Source organism: Lactuca saligna, chromosome 2 (assembly GCF_052625555.1).
Source record: "Lactuca saligna cultivar CGN05327 chromosome 2, ASM5262555v1, whole genome shotgun sequence".
In the NCBI taxonomy this organism is placed as follows: domain Eukaryota; kingdom Viridiplantae; phylum Streptophyta; class Magnoliopsida; order Asterales; family Asteraceae; genus Lactuca; species Lactuca saligna.
The window spans coordinates 127823152-127839278 of NC_136418.1; the positions used below are offsets into that span (position 1 = coordinate 127823152).

Consider the following 16127-nt stretch of genomic DNA (forward strand, 5'->3'; position numbering starts at 1 on the left):
CTCGGTCAGACTTTCGTGGTTGATATGAACTGTCTCAGTCAGCTTGTCTGGCCCAAATGCATGACTCGCTCAGTTGTGAAGATGTTGTTGACTCGCCCAAAAGACCATCCTGCCCTCTAAAATTTTTCTCGTGGCCTAAAAAAGACCGCGTCCAAAATCAGACGCCTCCTCCACCGCCTCCATCGAACAACTCATTCCCAATCGCTGCCTCCATCAACATCGAACAGCTCCCTCCCAATCGGATGTTCATCTTCTACAGCAGGTAAGTTCTACAATCAAAATCGTTTGTACATAACCTTTAAAATCAAAAGTTCTTTGTTTATAAGCTCTAAAATCAAAATTGTTTTTGTGCTATTGTTATGAAATTTGAATCCTACCCTCTAATTTCTACTTCTTTTCGATGACCTATAAGCTTTAACATCTGAAATCTTGTAGTTCAGCCGACCAAAGAAATGAAAACAGGTCATTAATGTTTAAATTTATTATTCCTTTTTTAGGGCTATCTTATAAATTATACCATATTGTTGGTATGTGTATGAGATGTTGAGATGTATATTATTCTTGTGTTTTGTGATTAGAAATTATTTTTTATATGAAGGACAAAAAGCCTACCCTTGTAAAGTCTAGTCTTGATTGAGAGCCTGTAGTTTGGTGATCTTTTTATTTTTTAATTAAGTACTGATGTATGGAATAGTTTAGTTTAGGTCTTCCAATTGATAATAATGGTTTTAGTGATTGTAAAAAGGTTGTAGCTTTTTGTGTGGTTTGACGATGGTCTTTATGAGATATAGGCAAGATGGACCCAAAGGAGAATATTAATAAGAAAACACTAAATAGCAATAAACAAAAGGTAGACGAGAGTGATGTGGCTGAGGAAAGTTGTGATGAAGAGCCACAAGCTTTGAACGTATGTAGATTTCTATTTTTTGGAATTTTAGTCTTGTTTACTTATCTTATTAATTTAGCCGGTAGCCTGCTGCAAAGGAACATATGTTCTCTTTTTATATCTATAGTTGATTTGTTTTTAATCTTTGATTTCCTTGATGTCCATCCACAGCACCAAGATACTCGATCAAAAACTTTGATTATGGCCAATCTAAGCTCTCAAAAGGAATTGGTTAGTAGGTGAAACACAAGAAGGTGATAATGCATTTAGAGATTGTAATGTTGTCATTAATGGTGATGATTGTTGAGCATTATAAGAGTGTAATCTTTGAATATTTAAACGACTAGGTGTGAGACCCGTGTATTACACGGGTTTTTATTAAAAAATTAATATAAAATGTCAAGAATTACATGTTTTTTTGTATTAATTTTACATAAATACAAAAACCTATAATGAATAAAGTTACTATTTCAATATATCGACCCTAATAAAAGGATACATATTTCTAAAATGATGACGACAATAATGATGTAAACATTAAACACAAATTAATTAAAATTTGCTACACATAAAAAAACAAATGATGAATAAGTAAGTAAAGTTAATGTATAATAATAAAAACAACTATTAAAATATTGACACCTATTTTTATGAACTACAAATTTCCAAAGACTTCCTTAAATACAACATTAGATGTGGTGTTGGTAAGTTTACCATCTTTATCTAAAATTAATATCTTTAATCCAGCTTTACTTTTAACTCTCGACAATGCAACATACAACTGTCCATGAGTGAATACTGGTTGTCTCAAAAACAACCCCACCCTCGATAGTGACTGTCCTTGACTTTTATTTATTGTCATTGCAAAACATACAGCAAGTGGAAGTTGTCGCCTTTGAAATATGAAAGGAATCCTTTTATCCGAAGGCGTCAAAGACATTCTTGGAATAAACGTACGGTTTCCGATATTACTTCCAGATATTATTTCAACTTCTATAACACGTTTACCCAATGCAATAACCCGTAACCTCGTGCCATTGCACAAACCGTATTTCTGATCAATATTCCTTAGTAACATAACCGGAACACCGACTTTTAAAACCAACTTGTGAATTGGCATACCTGAAGGTCTAAGACCATTTAGAACATCAGGAGAGTATAAAGTTTCATCAACTTCATCATGAACAAAATCAGCATGAGAAATAGTATCTGAACTTAAATACTCTTGTGGATCTCCTGGAAATAATTTTAACAAACGCTCGTTAATCTCTTCAACGACTTCATTCTTCGGTGCCAGGATTGCTCTTTCTTGAAAATAAATCGGATTGTTGGCATTTTCAACAATAGAAGGATAGACAAATCCAATTAAAGAACCAATAGGATCAACTGAATCAACAATGAGAAGATCTGTGGGAACATCAATAATTGCCTCACCATCATTCAAACCACCAACTTTTCCTTCTCCTATATCCAAAATCCATTTTGCAAAAGTCGCAGTTTCTTGAATATCAGACGTGAGAACATTTAACCTCATGTTTTTTGTTAATGTTAAGACTTTGCAACTTGACCAAATATAAGAGGAACTTAAAGAAGCGTTCACAATGTCTTGTCTGCTTCCATTAGGAACAACTGGTAGAATTTGTCTAAAATCGCCTCCAAAGACAATTGTTTTTCCTCCAAATGGCAATTTTGAGTTTCCACGAAAATCACAACTCAATATATCTTTCAAAGAACGATCCAAGGCTTCAAATGCATGCTTATGAATCATAGGTGCCTCATCCCATATAATCAAGGATGTTTTTTTTAACAATTCGGCTACATCACTATCCGGTGCAAAAGAACAAAAAGAATCCTCAGTTAGATTCAGAGGAATTATAAAGCGTGAGTGTGCTGTTCTACCTCCGGTTAGTAACAATGAAGCAATACCACTTGAAGCAACATTTAAAACGATATCACCTTTAGATCTTATAGATGCAGATAAAGTCTTCCAAAGAAAAGTTTTACCGGTACCTCCATAGCCATAAACAAAAAACACACCTCCTTTTTTCTGTTTAACAGCTGTCATGATTTCATCAAAAACTGATCGTTGTTCAATTGTTAATGAATCAAGTAGTTGATGAGATTGTTGTTGTAGACTGTTCATATCAAAATCTAACTCCTCAGTAATCAAACGGTTGTTTGAAGAAGATATCGAATCATGATCAGGGTAAGGCATCCCAACAAAATCTTTAAGGCTTGAACTGTTTTGGAGTAGAATTTTTTCAATCTCATATAGCGTCAAGTTTTTAAGTTGATCGTCATTAAGGGATAAACCTATACAATTGCAGAGTTAATTATTAAAAGATAAATACAGACAATTATCACGAAATAAAAATAATGTGTATAAAAAAAACTTATAAATATTTATAAGAAACATATAAATTTCAAATAATAGTATATTTAGCATTTAAAAAATATATAAGTAATGTACAAAATGTAAGGACTGACAAAAATAATAATACCTGGAGACTTAAATCTTATTCGTTGATTGTAGAGAATTCCATCGGATAAGTATTGACAAGTATTTTCCCAAACATAACACGGTTTTGACAAACTATTAGACTTTAACATAGTTGCAAATAGAAACCGTAAATAATAACCAGATCCTGAATGACTTGCTTCCTCGATAGCATCAATATATTCTCTATCATCTTCTAAAAGTCCAAGAGCATAACATGCATCCCTAAAAGTAGGACATACTTGTCCATTAACTGTACGAATATCTGGAAATGATTTTGGACCTTTGACTTTATTTAAAAGAATTCTCAAAAAATATGCTTCACCGAGATTAGGTGAAACCGTGTGAATCCTCCCAATAGAAAACCCTTTCTTTCTTGGCTCCCAACAACGATCTTCTTGTTTCCATACAAATTTTGTAGGAAACTCAACATAAGAAAGTTTTCGTGCATCCTGATTATGTTCATTACAGCTCATCCAAGATAAGAACATCGAAGAAGAAACAGATTGTTTGTTGAGGACATCTTCAATATCATCATCTGCTCCATATACAACATTTTGTTTTCCAGGAAGATGGAACGGAAGCCTTACAACTGAAGGATATCTGTAATGAACATCAAATCCATATATACGCCACGAAGCTTCACATGCAGACAAATACCTACAATCATAGTAGTTCTTTATTTCATCAACCGGAGCATCATCATTATCACCTCCGTTGTTGTTTTGTGCAACTTCAACAGTAGCCCGATCAGGACCCTTGTTAATATATTTAAACAAATATTTGATGGAAGCCGCTTGATTGCACCACTCAACATTAATATGAGCTTGATATCGTTTCAAAAGGGTTTTGTGATATGGAACAACACTTCTGTTGTCTAACTTAACACCCGACTTTTCTATAAAAGATCCATCATTACGTCTCCTATACATAGGATAACCATTTGAATCAACGGAAGTATTCTCCAAGAATGGCTTCGGGAAGTTTTTCGAACACTTGTTTTCAGTCATGCATGGGCATTTTGGATTATCAGAACCACATGGACCATGCATCATGAACTCACTGACAAGTGAGTATAATTCTGGATCATCATCTTTGTTTGGAATTTCTGCCGAAATAACTCGATCAATATGTTCAACAGTAGGGAGTTTGTAATCAGGGTGCATGAATAAACATATATGTGCGTGAGGCAGACCGCGCTTTTGAAACTCCACCGTATAAACAACTGTATATTTAAATAAGTATAATATTATAAGATAATAAAAAACACAAAAAAAACATTTTAATAACACTATTATTTTAATATATAGTACCTGCTTTGACCAAACCCAATAACTTCTTCTTCTTTAAGTCTTTAATCAAAGAATCCAACTTGATTTTGAATAATCTAGAAAGGATATCAGGCCTATCTTCGGGATTAAGTGTGGTGTCAGCTAGGAACCTTTTAATTTCAGGCCATTTTGGATTGCATGTTACGGTTATGAAAAAATCTGGGTATCCAAACCACTTACAAAGCGACATGGCATCTAAATAGTTTTGCATCATGTAGCGTGCACCACCCGTAAAAGAAGAAGGCAAGATAACACGTTTTCCAACATTGGAAATATCAGTATTACCATGACTTTGTACACTTTTTAAAGTTTCATAAGATTCGCATCTAAGAACTTTTTGCTGATTGCGTATGTAATATAGTCTCTCAGTTTCAATCATCGTATAAGCATCAACCAGAAATTGTTGAAAAAGCCTTCTTGAATTAAGAATTAATGAAAAAACATTAACTCTATCTTGAATTCTATAAGCAAAGAATTCTCTCATTGTATAGAAACGACGTTTGGTATTAGTTGAAGGATCAACATCCCTGTGAGGTATATCAACTCTATATCCATCATCTCCATATGGAAAGAGTAGTGGGTACTGAAGACCAAGGTAAGCCGGATGTAATTCGTTTATACGTTGTAGACTTCCTGATTTAGTTGTTACGATGATATCTCTATTATCAATTGCATCGCCAATGTCACCAACAATTAAAGCAGCAACCTCAGAAGCAGTAGGTAAGTTATATGTCCTTCCATCTTGTTGCCTTCTTCCTATGAGACGTAACTTTAGATCTATATGAGGATTTTCTTCAAAACAATCTCTGGCCATTCTATAACACTTAACCAACTCATTGGTCGAATCCAACATGTCCTTCAAAAATCTAATGATTTCAATATCAAGAGGATGAGAAGTTGATGTGCAACCTTCGTTTTGTGTACTGTTAACAACAACGGTTATATGTAAAATTTAGCAAGTAAAAAATTATATCAAAATTATAAAACTAATGGTTTATAAAAAAAATTATTAAACTTATACCTGAAAGCGCGTTGTCTATTTATTACTTCATTTTCAGTATCATATATGTATAGTTGTGAAAACTTTGGTTTGGATCCGTCTATAGGTAGAAGACTTCCCATACAATGGTAATTTTGACCGCTAAGTCTGAAAACATATGGAGCATTGCCCCTATTAATGGAAGAATCAACTTTTCCACCCATTGAAGTAAAGGAAAACATCGAATTGAATCGACGAATATTCTTCATGAAATTTTTTCCTTTTGGATCAACATTACGAAAGAGATTTTGATAATTTGTTGGAGCTTGTCTTAATTCAGGAAGCTCGACTTTTCCGTTACCACAACACATGGAATAAGAAGTTTTCTTTCCGGAAGTATTGCCTTTAAGAGCTTCATATGTCCATAATTTTGCATGACACATGGTACACACAAATGTCTGGTCACCATGGTCCAAGTAATCTGTTTAATAAAAACATTTGTAAAACTTTGAAATAATTTAATGTTGCAACAAGTAATAATTTAAACATAAAAGGGGATTATAAAAAAAAATTAATATTTTCCTTTTGCAATACCTGATATTAACTGTTGACGGATTTGTTGATCACGTAAATCTTCATCTGATGTTAGGTCCAAAATGGATATCTGAGATATATTTGGAATCTTTCTTTTTCTATTTAGTTTTCTGCATGATAAATTGCTGGAAGAAGCTTGAGTGACTGAAGATGAATTCGTAGCTCTCATGTCACCGGACAAGGTAGAATATTGTGCATTTACTAACAATAAAAGTATGACAATTAGTATTAAACTTATAAAGTAAATATATAAAAAATAAAAAACAATAAAAAAATGAATACATATTATTTTATATTGTTTTATGTATACCATATATAGTAACAAACAGTAAGTTGAATATAAACGTAGTCATACCATTCGAAATGTTGGACAACGGGGTTCTTGTAAAAAAATCAGAAGCAGATTTAAAATGTTGTTGATCACGACCAACATTACCTATCAATAAAAGATAAGTTCATATAAATATGTATTAATTAGGGAATTATTAAGAAACATATAAAATAACATAGTATCTTATTACAATATTTAGAATAAGTTCATATGGATACAATTAAATTAGTAAGATGATATATATCATATACCGATTGGTACGGTGGACATGTGATTGGATCTTCTTGTATCCAAATAAATTTTCCTTTCTTTTCGTTTATCTTTAGCCTTGTTCGAGAATGGACTGTCGATATAAATATTTGAAATAGACTGAACCCGTGTTTGCTGATATCCACATGACAAAGTTGGGCTGACATTTTCATTGTTACCAACAATATTGACAAACTTGGTTGATGAAGGTGTTTGAATGTTGGTAGTTATATTAGAAAGCCCTGTAAAATAATATAAAATATGTAAGTTATAAAGCAGATACAAATAAGTGTAAGTTACATATAATAAGAAAAATAAAAAACAAAAAAAATTTAAATGATATATATATATATATATATATATATATATATATATATATATATATATATATATATATATATATAAGCGATTTATAAAATAATAATGTTTAATTAATTGCAATGTAGCAAATAGTGTAGGTAATACATAATAATTTTTAAGATTTAGAGGATTGTGTGACATTAAAAATATAATATAAAAAAAAATTAGTCTATCCGATAAAAAACGATATACCATTAGATGATGTGGACATATGATTGGATCTTTTCTTATCCAAATATAATTTTCTAAGTTTTCTGTTCTCTCTAGCAGCGTCAGACAATGCATTTCTAATATTAAAAGTTGAAGCAGCAGCGAAACTTGTATGTTGAAATGCGGATGATATATTTGGATTCAAATTTTCATTGTCATCGCGAATATGTGTAAAATTGTTTGTAGATGATAAATGTTGCCGAGAGTAACCTACATTGAATATATAATAATAAGAATGACTAATTAGAAAATGCAATGATTATATCAGATAAAACGTCAAAAGATATAAAACAATATTTGTTCAACAGCCGTTAGATATAAAACATTACTGAATATGAAAGTAAATTGAGATGTAGATAAAGAATTACCAAATGACAAGTTGGACATAACATTGGATCTTCGTTGATCCAAATATAATTTTCTATATCTGCGCCTTTGTTTATGTTCGTTTGAATCCATATCGTGTTTGTAGCTTAAGAACAAAAAGAATTATGTAATAAAAAGTATATTGACAATAATTTCATTAAAATTTAAAATTGAAAAATTATAATAAACGAAAACATTAATACAATTAACATATAGTAGTTAAAAGTTGGTAATATTTAAGAATTGTATACTTTACATTAATAAAAATCAAGAGTTCCAACAAAGAAGTGTATATTAACATAACAATTAAAACAAGATTTTTATCAAAAAAATTAATTTTAAAAGATTTAGGAAAATATACAAAAGCATATATATTAATAGTTGCATCAACAAAATTTATATTCATTTTGATATAACAAATAAAGGAAGCATTTCATAAATAATAAAAATAAGAAAAGAGAAGGAAAACCCGTTTTTTAGATGAGGCCGTTAAATTTCTTGCTAGAATGTTGATTTTTGACCTGGTTTAATATAAGAGTCAGCACAAGAGATTAAGAGATTAATAAGACAAAGATACCGAAAGATTCGTTGAAAATGACAAAAATACCCTTATGCTAAACTTATTGTGTTTCATTTTTCTAAGTTCTAAAAATTATAATTAATATTTTTAATGGACTTTATTCTATTGCAAATATAGAGTCAATATAAAGCATCATAATTTTCGAAAGCATAATGATTACTACAAATCATGTTAGAAACTTATGAGTAAAATGGATATACGATTCATTAAAAAAGTTAAGCAAGATTGTTTTGTCTTCTAACATGCTATGCTTAATGAAACCACTGAAGTTAGCAAGTATATTTATATGTATTTTTTTTTAACTGGAAGTAGATTGAAGTAGTATGTGATGTTCACTATTTTGTTTCCTATTAGTCTAAATGTATGTACAAAATATTTAGAAATGGTCCTATGATTCTATAAATTTTACTTAATTCTATTACAGTATAATGATCAAATCTGTTATCTCCCTTATCTCATTATTCATTTATTTTGTACCAAATAAACCATATTATCTCAATTCCCCTGTGTAATAAAATTCACATATTTTAATTAATCTAATTTCTTTTACTATTCATAATTAGTGGGCCTTAATACATGGGCTGATATCAGAAGGAGGTAGACCACAAGAAGCCCATAACAAATAATATTTTTACAAATTCTTAAAAATTACTAAATTAGCTCTTTCTGTGGTTTAGACTTCAGACCACCACCGCAGAATTAAGCCGATTCTTGATTTTTATTAACAACCACCGTATCAGATCCAGGAGCCGCGATTTCCGACGTCGTTTTTCCATTGGTGGGGATAAGAAAGAAATAGAATACAGGGATCTATTTGCACAAATACACTTATTACTCTCGGCGAACTCTCCTGTAAACCCTAATTTGCTCCAAATTCAGAAATTTTGAAGAAAGATGGGGAAGAAACAACACAGCAAAGACCGGATGTACCTTACGAAGACGGAGTGGGCCACCGAGTGGGGCGGCGCTAAGTCGAAAGAACTCCGCACACCTTTTAAACGTCTTCCAGTCTATTGCTGCGCGTACTCACTTTCTTCATCTTTCTCTTTTATTTCAAATTTCTGACCTCTACATATGCGAGTTGAAGATTGACTACATCACTCATGAAATCTGCAGCCTCACATTTACTCCATTCGAGGACGCAGTGTGCACTGAGGATGGCAGCGTTTTCGATATCATGTGAGTGTTTATTATTATAATTTCAGTGATTTAGTAATTGTCTTCGAGGATTTGGGATTCATTCTATTGTTAAAGTGTATATGACCAGTCTTCTGAAGGAATTTGGAGTTGTAAACTTAGATTTTGTTTGGTGCAACTCCTAAAACATAATCCCATCAAGTATGAATAGTTGGAGGAGCTTCAAAGAGCCATAACTCCAAATGGAACCACATAGTAATATAGGATCACATCAACTCAAATAGAAGTATACAGCTTTCTTTAACTTGAAATCATTTGTAGATACAGTTGAAGCTTCATTCCAGTTAGCATACATTTTTTTTTCACGTTCTTTTGGGGCTTTCCCTAAGCCACTGACTTAAGTTATACTGAATGAATAACATGCTGGGAATTGATAATTTGATACTGGTATAAATGTTGAGTTTTAACACTACAAAGGGCTTTCCCTAAGCCACTGAATTAAGTTATACTGAATGAATGAATAAAGTTTTGGACCCTTGGTCATACATCAATCATAAATAGTTGGGCACAACAAAAAGTATTAGTATTTTTCAATTTCATTAATGAACATCAAAACAATAAAAAGTCACAATAATAGTGATAATAGATCATTTCATTATTTTTCCTGTTTCCATTCCATCACACAAACCAAATATAACCACTTTCAAATAAGTAGGAAAACACATCAAACAACAAAGTTGAAAAGAAAGATGCATAACAATTAATTATTTTTTTTTAATTAGATTGTTGTAAATGGTTTCAGGTTTGAATCCCAATGTTGAAAGCAAGGACTTAGGATGGAAAATAGGGTATAGTAGTTCATTATCAAAGAATGGTCAGTTGTAATGTTCTGCAATTCATCATCAAGTTGGACACACAGGAACATAAAAACTGTTAAGCAGGTACACACACATACACATTGATAAACATAAACTGATGTAAAAAAACAACACACATTAAAAAAAAACACAAAAAGAAACAAAAGATAAACAAAAAAATTTGAAAGTAGTTTTTTATAAACTTACAGAAATGATTGAACTCTGTGATTGTGATTGAAAACACGATTTTGCACTGTGATGATGCAAAAATTTGGAACAGGATGTTGTAATAAACTCAATATTTCAAGAGACAGTGAAATCAGAAGAATTAGAATGAGTTAGACATAATAAGTAATTTATAATAATTATTTTTGGAAAGGATATCAAAGTTTGGTTTGAAATTATAGAGTAATCCAAAATTTTAGCTGTCATGAATCAATCTTTGAAATGTTTCCCAAGTTAGCGTGATATTGATATTGAAACTGCTGACCAAATTTTTTCATGATTATAATTGCTCTGTCATTCTAATAGTAATTCCTGCATATTAGGCACTAACTTCTTACATTATAAAATCAAATTGAAAAAAAAAACGTAAATGAGGATTCCATAAATTAAGCTACTATATAAAGATAGAAAAATTAAAATCCATGAAAACAAATATCTTCCTTTTTTATTGTAAATTTCTTTTGCATCATGCCACAATTAAAAGTTTTGGAAAATTGTAATACACGACTATATTATTGTTATTTATAAAATTATTATTTTATCACTTATAGTGGCTATAATGGTGTATAGATTTTTGTTATTTATAACATTATACGAAATTTCTACTTTTGAAATTTTAAGTTGTCTAACTGTGTAAAACACGAGTTTTAAGGTAGTATTTGATATAAATAACAAAAATTGACTATGCAAATTATGAGATTTAAAATGTAGCATAAAATGAGTTATACATCAAGTGAAATTACGTATAAGAATAATGGATTGTAAAAGGAAGTTGTGGAGACTTAAATATATATCCAATAATAAGAGTAAAAAATTCTTTGTAGTTGGATGACCGGTTAAATTTTGTTGTAGGATGTGAAAGAGACTACTAATAAAAATGCCTTTAATAACCGAAATATAAAAGACGATTATGAAGAAAATATGAATGTAATGTCCAAATATAAAGTGCAATATAATGATCGCATAAAGAGTCAAATCCAAGTTGCTTATAATAAAAAAAAAGTAAAACCTAACACGAATGAATATTCATAGTGTACCAAACACTAAAAATTAAAATCCCAAATAAAATGCAAGTAAACGTGCCGAATATTAAAAAAAATGTCTAAGAAAATAGCATAAAGTAGCAAAGAAAGATCGAAGTTATTGTCTTCATAAACAAGATCATTTTTCAACTTTAGGAATCAACAATTTTGTTGTTCCAACAACTTTGCCATCTCCAGTACGGGGTGCATTAGGTTTCGTTGCTGATTCATAAACGTCATCATCAAGATCGTAAACATCTACAAGTTTACGTTTGGCACTTGTAGGCGGTGAATTTAGGTTGTTGACTGTTCTTGATGATATGCCAGATGGAATATTCGACACAGGAGTATTATCAGCAGTGTGGGAAGTAGCATCCTTATATAAAAAAACAAATAATGTTTTTTTAGTAATATAAAGGATAAGATATATGAGTAAATGATGTTGTAATGTAGTTTACCTTACAACCCACTGTTTCCTGAGATGCAAATTCTGAGCCAATTATATTAACAGATTCAGTATCCATGTCCTATAAATTTAATGATAAAATAAAACAGTATGTCGGGTTAAGGAATCCAGAAAATAGTATTTTCAAAATTTGTATGTTTTAAATTAATTAAATTGGTGTATTTTTACCTGTTCAATCCTACTCTTTTTCTCAATTTTCTCCAAAGCAGAAATAATGTCAACATTATCCGTTATTTTGGAAATGTTGTAAGAACGACCAAATCTTGAAACATTAAATGTCTTGACAACAATCTTGAAAGCCAATTTTTTGTCGATCATGGCATTCAACTCAATAGGAAACTGAGTTGTATTGCCAAACTACAAAAATATATTAATAAATAATAACAATTAAAAGAATATGTGAAAATTAAGTTGTATTTAGCAAGATGGTATTGCATATAAGAAACATATACCTTTTCATATTTTGATAATAAATCAGCAGCAGATAGTTTCAGAATATTTCTAACTTCACGATCAAAGATCGTAAGACTCACAACACCAACTAAACCTTGAACTCGAACCTTGATCATAAAACTAAAAAAAACACATAAAAATTTTAAAAGTGCAAGTTAAATATAATAATATTTTAGAATAATATACTAAGTTAATATGTATTACACACCTTGGTTCAGCAGTAATAAGTTTGTCCTTGCACTTTTCATTTGTACAAACCATAATCTCCTTCTCTTCTAACTGGTCCAAGCCATTGACTGTCTCATCTGAAACATTAACTATTTGAACCTTTGACTTGCAATGTGTGCAAGCATTATAATACCAGTTCCGTGTATCTTCAAACATCTTTATTGTGCCAAGAATTACCGCACAACCTCCCTATGACATTAGGTGTATTAAATATTTAAGTGTTGAATTAAGTAAATAAAAAAAGAATAATTCATATACCACGTTCAATTCGTGAATAGCGGATATTTGGTGAAAAGAGTTTTTTTGAAGAAAGTCATAATGTAGTGAATACATGATGGATGAACCCGAGGTACGTGAATCCGAGGAAGTCAAAGAGCCTTTTTTTGCTTGTAAACTAATTAAGATAATTAATGTTAGATAGTATAACTCTATATTATTGAAACATTAAAACGTAATGAGAAATCATGTAGAAAATTGACATAACCTTTTTTTGAAAGTTGTTATCTCCTCAATGTCATCTTCAATATAAAGTTTTGTGGCCAAGTAGGTGTTATTGACATAAGGACGATCTGAAAATGAAATTTAATAATTTTCCACATGTTAACAAATTCATATCATAGATATATTATTAATATAAATATTAGAAATTAACAATTTACTAAGTAAGTACCTCGGACAAGCTTCAACTTAGCACATTGAATAAGCAATACAAAATGACCAGTATTCTTAGAGACATATGCATTAATTTCATCAGCATACCTTCCTCATAGGGTAACAAAAACTTCATGTCCTCTGTAAAAAATGATGAAAATTACTAAAAAAATATATAATAAAAAGAGTAATTATAGGTATAAAAAATAAAACCCACTCTAAATCCTCCATTTTGAATGTGATTTTCTTTTCCTGTCTATCCTTTGCAGGTTCCAATGGAAAACACCGGAAAACGTTTCCAATAACATCTATATTATACGAAAAGGAAAAATGTAAGTATGTTTTTTTTGTGGTGCAAATAATGAAATTTAAATGTTTTATTCCATTAGTAATGGGTTGAAAGGAAATGCACTAACCAAATGAAATTTTTGGGTTTATTGCATTATGATGAAGTTGTTGGAAGTCTGCAAAATCAAAAGAATTTTGTGGCCCGCAAAAATCTATGCATTTGGTTACCTTCGTGGTATACTGGAAATAGAGTTTGTGTGGACCGTCGACAAACTTTATAGCACCTTCATTTAACCCTAATGTGGGTTTATGAATGTAGTAATCACCATATTCTTCAAGAGATTTTCCTTGGAGCGATGCAAATGGTTTGTCCACATTACATTCAATTTTTGAGCCCTTAAGATAAAAAATCAAATATTAATTAATAAGCATACAATAAATGTAATGATATATAAGATATGTAAGTTATAATACACATACATATAATTGTAAGTTAACATACGTAAGTTATAACATACCATTTCATCCATCAATATCATGCCAATCATACGAAGTTGTTGATTCCATGAAGTTTGTCTCCACAAACGGATGACACGGACCTTAATGGTATAGTCATCTTGTGAGAGAGCCAACTCACTTATCATGCTAATCTTCCTGTTTTCCATTAATCTATGCAAGAATGTAGTAATGAACATAAGAAAACAACATTTTAATTGCATAAATGACAAAACATTTAGGTTGAAGATATGCAAATAGACATTTAGGTTAATATGGACCGAGACAAGAGTTGTGCAATAGCGCGAGTAATCCGAAGATACCAGAAGTGTCCCACAACTATAATCAAAACATACGATGTTCATCATGCTCACCGTATTACAGGGGAAAAAATTGTATTCGGTATCTTCCGAGGAGAGTTACTTTATTTGAAGTTGTTATAAAATGGAATTTTAATATTTTTTTTTACATAAAACAGTAGAACAAAGTCGGTTCTGCAGATTGAAGATATGCAAATAGACATTTAGGTCAATATGGACCAGACGTGTTAAATAGCCAACAGATTTGTAAAAATAACATTTTTGCCCCTTGCTCATAGAAAAATCATAAATAGTTGGGGACAGAAAAAAGTATTAGTATTTTTCACTTTAATCAATCAACATTAAAACATAAAAAAAAATCAACAATAATAGTGATAATAGTAAAACAAAGTCAGTTCTACAGCAATGCCCAAATCATGTTAAAAACAAAATGATAATAGAAAAACAGAAAACCAAAGTAGGTTCTGCAGCAATGCTTAGGAAAACAAAAACTGTAAATTGTAAATTTCCTAATGAATATAGTAAAAGATTAACAACAAAAAAATGAGGAGGTGAAAATGATGTTAGAAACACATAATTTTAAAGCATACCTTATTTGTAGTTTTTTTTTTTTTTTTTTTTTTCCTAATAACACTTGTAACAACAATGATGTTATCATGATTCTAAGAGGCATTCAGTTTGTTATCTGCTATGGGTAATGAAATGACTGGAGTTATGAAGAATATTTATATGTTTTTTTTGAATTGTAAGTAGATTGACTGTATGCAAATTCACATTTAGTTTAAAAATGACGTTTTTGACCCTGGAACTCAGTTTGTTATCTGCTATGGGTAATCAAACAAAGTAACAATAGGTACCAATTCACAAGTTAATTTTCGTGGAAAATAGTCTTTGAATTGATAGATAGCTAAGAGATTTTACAATTTTTCCCCTGGAACTTTTTAATGTCCAATTTATATGATCATGCATGTTTTGATGGGTTATAAGAAATATTATATTTTTAAATGGCATTAGCATTTCTTTTATTCTTACACTTGCAGTATTGAAGCCGATTTTTTTTTTTTTTATAAATCATTCTATATTAAAAAAACAATAGCATACGAGGTGGATGGTGGGGCATTTTGTTGAGGAAGAGATGGGTGTAGGCAGGGTTCATTGGATAATAATCATGATTAACAATAGGCACTATTAAAAAATATATAATGAAGGGTAAAATAGACATTTATGACTTGGCAGATTTAAACTTAAGTTGTTAACTTAAATGACCAAAACCATAATAAAACCCTATCAAAAGAAATTTTTTTAAAATAAAAAACTTATACATAGAGAGTTACAGACATTTAATCATATGTTTTAATGCCCCTGTTTTCATCTACCACATTTTGATACATGGAATGAAAACTCAAAAGTCAGAATCATGCGTTTTATATTGGATTGAATTAGGAACATAAACAGTTAAACACAAACACAGATGAACATAAACAGTTAACTATTAATTTTTTTTAATTATGTTGCTGTAAATGGTTTCAATTTTGAATCCCAAGGTTGACAGCAAGGAGTTAGGATGGAAAACAGTTAACGCACACACACGCATACACATTG

The 16127-nt window shown here is 30.6% G+C and overlaps 1 protein-coding gene and 1 long non-coding RNA gene across 2 annotated transcripts; one reads left to right on the plus strand and one right to left on the minus strand.

The window, feature by feature from the left end:
- Positions 1-1529: 1529 nt before the first annotated feature.
- On the minus strand, positions 1530-7896 carry LOC145030071 (uncharacterized). The gene is made up of 9 exons (XM_078978499.1): positions 7767-7896; positions 7420-7647; positions 6870-7109; positions 6643-6723; positions 6288-6488; positions 5736-6174; positions 4697-5637; positions 3388-4608; positions 1530-3199 (listed from the first exon to the last, which is right to left on the minus strand). The coding sequence occupies exons 1-9, from the start codon at positions 7894-7896 to the stop codon at positions 1542-1544; spliced, it is 5139 nt and encodes a 1712-aa protein (XP_078834625.1). The 3' UTR covers positions 1530-1541.
- A 1175-nt stretch (positions 7897-9071) lies between these two features.
- On the plus strand, positions 9072-14021 carry LOC145029066 (uncharacterized). The gene is made up of 4 exons (XR_013676348.1): positions 9072-9405; positions 9500-9562; positions 10323-10461; positions 13692-14021. It is a non-coding gene; the product is annotated as an uncharacterized LOC145029066 (long non-coding RNA).
- The last annotated feature ends 2106 nt before the right edge of the window (positions 14022-16127 follow it).

Excerpts from the sequence above, each read along its gene's own strand:
- LOC145030071 (XM_078978499.1), bottom strand. The coding sequence starts at position 7,896 with ATGGATTCAAACGAACATAAACAAAGGCGCAGATATAGAAAATTATAT. Across the intron at positions 5,638-5,735 it reads AATAGACAACGCGCTTTCAG|TACACAAAACGAAGGTTGCA; the intron begins GTATAAGTTTAA and ends TGTTGTTAACAG. Across the intron at positions 4,609-4,696 it reads ATTGGGTTTGGTCAAAGCAG|TTGTTTATACGGTGGAGTTT; the intron begins GTACTATATATT and ends TTAAATATACAG.